This window comes from Meleagris gallopavo, unplaced genomic scaffold, assembly GCF_000146605.3.
Source record: "Meleagris gallopavo isolate NT-WF06-2002-E0010 breed Aviagen turkey brand Nicholas breeding stock unplaced genomic scaffold, Turkey_5.1 ChrUn_random_7180001957721, whole genome shotgun sequence".
Classification (NCBI taxonomy): Eukaryota; Metazoa; Chordata; class Aves; order Galliformes; family Phasianidae; genus Meleagris; species Meleagris gallopavo.
This window is the reverse complement of record NW_011217737.1, coordinates 78,498-81,570: the sequence shown is the minus strand read 5'-3', so window position 1 is coordinate 81,570 and position 3,073 is coordinate 78,498. Positions and strand designations below refer to the sequence as shown.

Below are 3,073 nucleotides of genomic sequence, written 5' to 3'. Positions count from 1 at the left end.
TCCCCCTCCCCCTTCCTTCCCCTTCCTCTCCCCTTCTCCTTCCCCTTCCATCTTCCCCTGCTTATCCAGTGCAACAACAGCAGAAGGAGAAGCCCAGAAGGAAATCTGCTGCACCCAGAGGAAGAGAAAGGTTTGGAAATCTCCACTGTGGGTGCAGGAATTCTCCACTCCTCCTATCTTGGGGGGCTTTTCAGACCATATCCAGCCCTCCCCTCCCTTCTGGATTGGCGCTGAGCTCTCCCAGCAGCCAAATACCCCTGAAATCCCTCAAAGGGTCTCCAGAGGCTTCAGCTTCTCAGTGGCTTAACCCCAAACCTTCTGAGACAGCAAGAGGGCTGAAGGAAGCCGGGGTTGTCTGACAGCAAAACCCAAATCTGGGAGTCCCAGAGAGGAGAAAAACACTCAGCACCTCTGCACAGGACAACAGTGAGGTCGTTTATCACAGGAAGATGAGTCCTCCCTCCCCCAAAGAGAACTGCAGCAGCCCCACATCACCCCCAAAGCACCGAGTGTGTCATACAAGCAGCCCCTGTCCCTCCCCCATAGTGAAGCTCCTTTCACTCTGGCACCAAAGGAGGGAGACAGGATTTAATAATTTTGTGGAGCAGTGACTACAGGCGCTGGATTGGTGAGAAAGAGACTGTATTTCTGCTCTTATTGTGGCATCACATACGAGTTACAGTGTGGTTTAGTACAAGGAGATGCTGGGATACACACAAATGAGCTCTGCTGTGAATTACCATCCTGCTGCAGGGCCAGGTCTTACACCAAGCGTGCAACCGAAGCACAAACAATGTAAAAATATATTATATATTTACATACACCATCTTTTAAAAAGCTGAGACACGAGTATAAAGTCCAGAGCTAAAAGATGTCAGAGAGAAAACAGGGGTCAGGTTCAGCGAGCTGTCTGTGGGCAAATTCACCACCACAAAAATAAAGTTTAAAAACCTCCGGGGGGAAAAAAACTGACGGGAGTTTTGGATATGTGCCCCTGCTGTGATTTCACTCAGTGATGGGAAGGGACCACCAGCAGTTTCCAGAGCTGGGAACAGCACTCAGGCAGCAAACCCACGGGCAGTGTTGTGTTGGAGGAAGGTGTGAGATGGGTTAGGACAGCCTGTGTAAAAGCACTTGCAGACTCCACGGTGGGCAGGGATCAGCACTGCACCTCCTGCCAGTGCTGGCAGCCAGCAGGAAGGGAGGGTTTAGTATTTAAAAGCCTGAGCATTAAAGCTCCTAAGTGTGTTCCACACACGTGGACTCTGTCTGGCTTTAGTGATGTCTGGCTTTGGTGACCCCCAGCCGGCGTCCTGGCAGAGCTGCCTGCTGCTTTGCTGTGCACGCTGACCCAAAGGTGTTGCTTGATCTCAGCTGTGCCAGCTGTGCCACACTGCAGAAAATCCTGGAAGATGTGGGGTGCTGGGGGTACCCAGGGGCTCCCTTCCCTTTCTCTCCATGGGGCAGAGCAGTGCAAGAAGGAGCTGCCTTGCACTCAGCAGGGTTCTTTGCTATGCACACCTGGAGCGAGCTGGCAGCTCCCTCCCTCGGGGGCTGCATCCTCAAGGCATCAACCCACAGCCCCCCACCTGGGGGCTGCTGACCCACGTGAGCCCCAGGGACCCCAGGGCGACGAGGGCGTGGGTGCAGGCCTGCTGTCTGTGAGCAGATGGAGCCTTTCAGCTCACTGCCAGACACAGGAAAGTGACAGAAGGAACGGATCGACAGCGTTAGCCAAACTTTAAATGGTTGAGTAAAAGCAATTAGGAAAAACCCCTACTGCAGACAGACAAACCAAGCAGCACTGGGTGGCTTCCTTCTCTGCCTCCTGTATGCCTCTTGCACGTACCACTGGGGGGCAGCTCAGACATCCAGCACCTTCAGACAGGAGCAAAGTCCCAGTGTCAGAAGTCACTGAGGATACTGATGTCTGCAAACTCATTCCTGTACCGGTAGGCGTAGAGGCTGAGCAGGAAAGCCCATTTCAAGGAGATGAAGCTCCAGACACACGACAGGTAGTAGCTTCTGGGATCAGTCAGGGCTAGGAGAGAAAAAGGGACATATTTCAAAATCCTGTTTGTCCCTCACACGGTCTGAATCCACCTCGACCCCAAACAAAAGCACACACAGAAACGCAGCCCTCAAACCCCCCCCCAAAAAAAAACCCACCCAGACTTTCTGCCTTTCATCCTCTGCCCAGCAGATACTGGGAGTCATTACATCAGCTCTTATGACAGCAGTATATTCACAGCAGGAAGCTTCACATGCTGACTCAGCTCAGAAGGCATTTTCACCCTGCTGATGTGCAGTGAGGTTTCCAAACCCTCACCCACCTGCTTTGGGAGTGCTGAAGAAGCAGTGTTTAAGAGCACTCCTCTGATTTGTCATACATGTTAAGTACATTCTGGTTTCTGCAGGAGACCAAACTGGAAGACGTGGGCTGCATGACGAGGTCTGACAGTGCAGATGTGGAATACGGGAAGATGGGCACTGCCCCAATGGAGTGGGACCCATCAGAGAACAGAACTGCTCTCGTGCCATCAGCACAGAGCAGCAGGAAACTGAAAAGCAATGGCATCCCTGCAGCCCCTCCCCTCCCAGAAGCCTCCAACAGGTCGCCCAAGGAGGCTGTGGATCCCCATCCCAGGCCAGGCTGGATGTGGCTCTGGGCAGCCTGGGCTGCTGGTTGGCGACCTGCACACGGCAGGGGGTTGGAACTGGATGATTATTGTGGTCCTTTTCAACCCAGGCCATTCTATGATCCTATGAACACCTCCCCAGGCTCCGGCCCCAGCTCTGCCCTCTCTGTTCCTCCAGACCCAAACTCAGCAGTCCCAGCGCTGCTGGCAGCTCCAACCCGCTGCCTTCTGCAACCCAAGTACTCACACTGATGCTGAGTGATGGCCAGGACGAGGAATGTGCAGAATCCCACCACGGAGAGAGCTGAGAAGAGGATCCCGATGAAGAGGAAGAACCTCAGCCCTTTTAACCAGGTCCTCCAGTAATCCTGCACATACATCACATGCGTGATTAGGGCCCAGAGCGCCAGAACACCTGCTTGATCAGACAGCAA

General features: G+C 53.6%; 1 protein-coding gene across 1 annotated transcript; it reads right to left on the bottom strand.

Annotated features, from left to right (window-relative positions):
- Nucleotides 1-574: 574 nt before the first annotated feature.
- Nucleotides 575-3,073, bottom strand: SLC48A1 (solute carrier family 48 member 1; the record flags this gene model as incomplete). The annotated part of the gene is made up of 2 exons (XM_010728425.2): nt 575-2,041; nt 2,887-3,073. Coding segments are annotated over 2 exons (324 nt in total), but the record flags the coding sequence as incomplete, so codon positions are not given.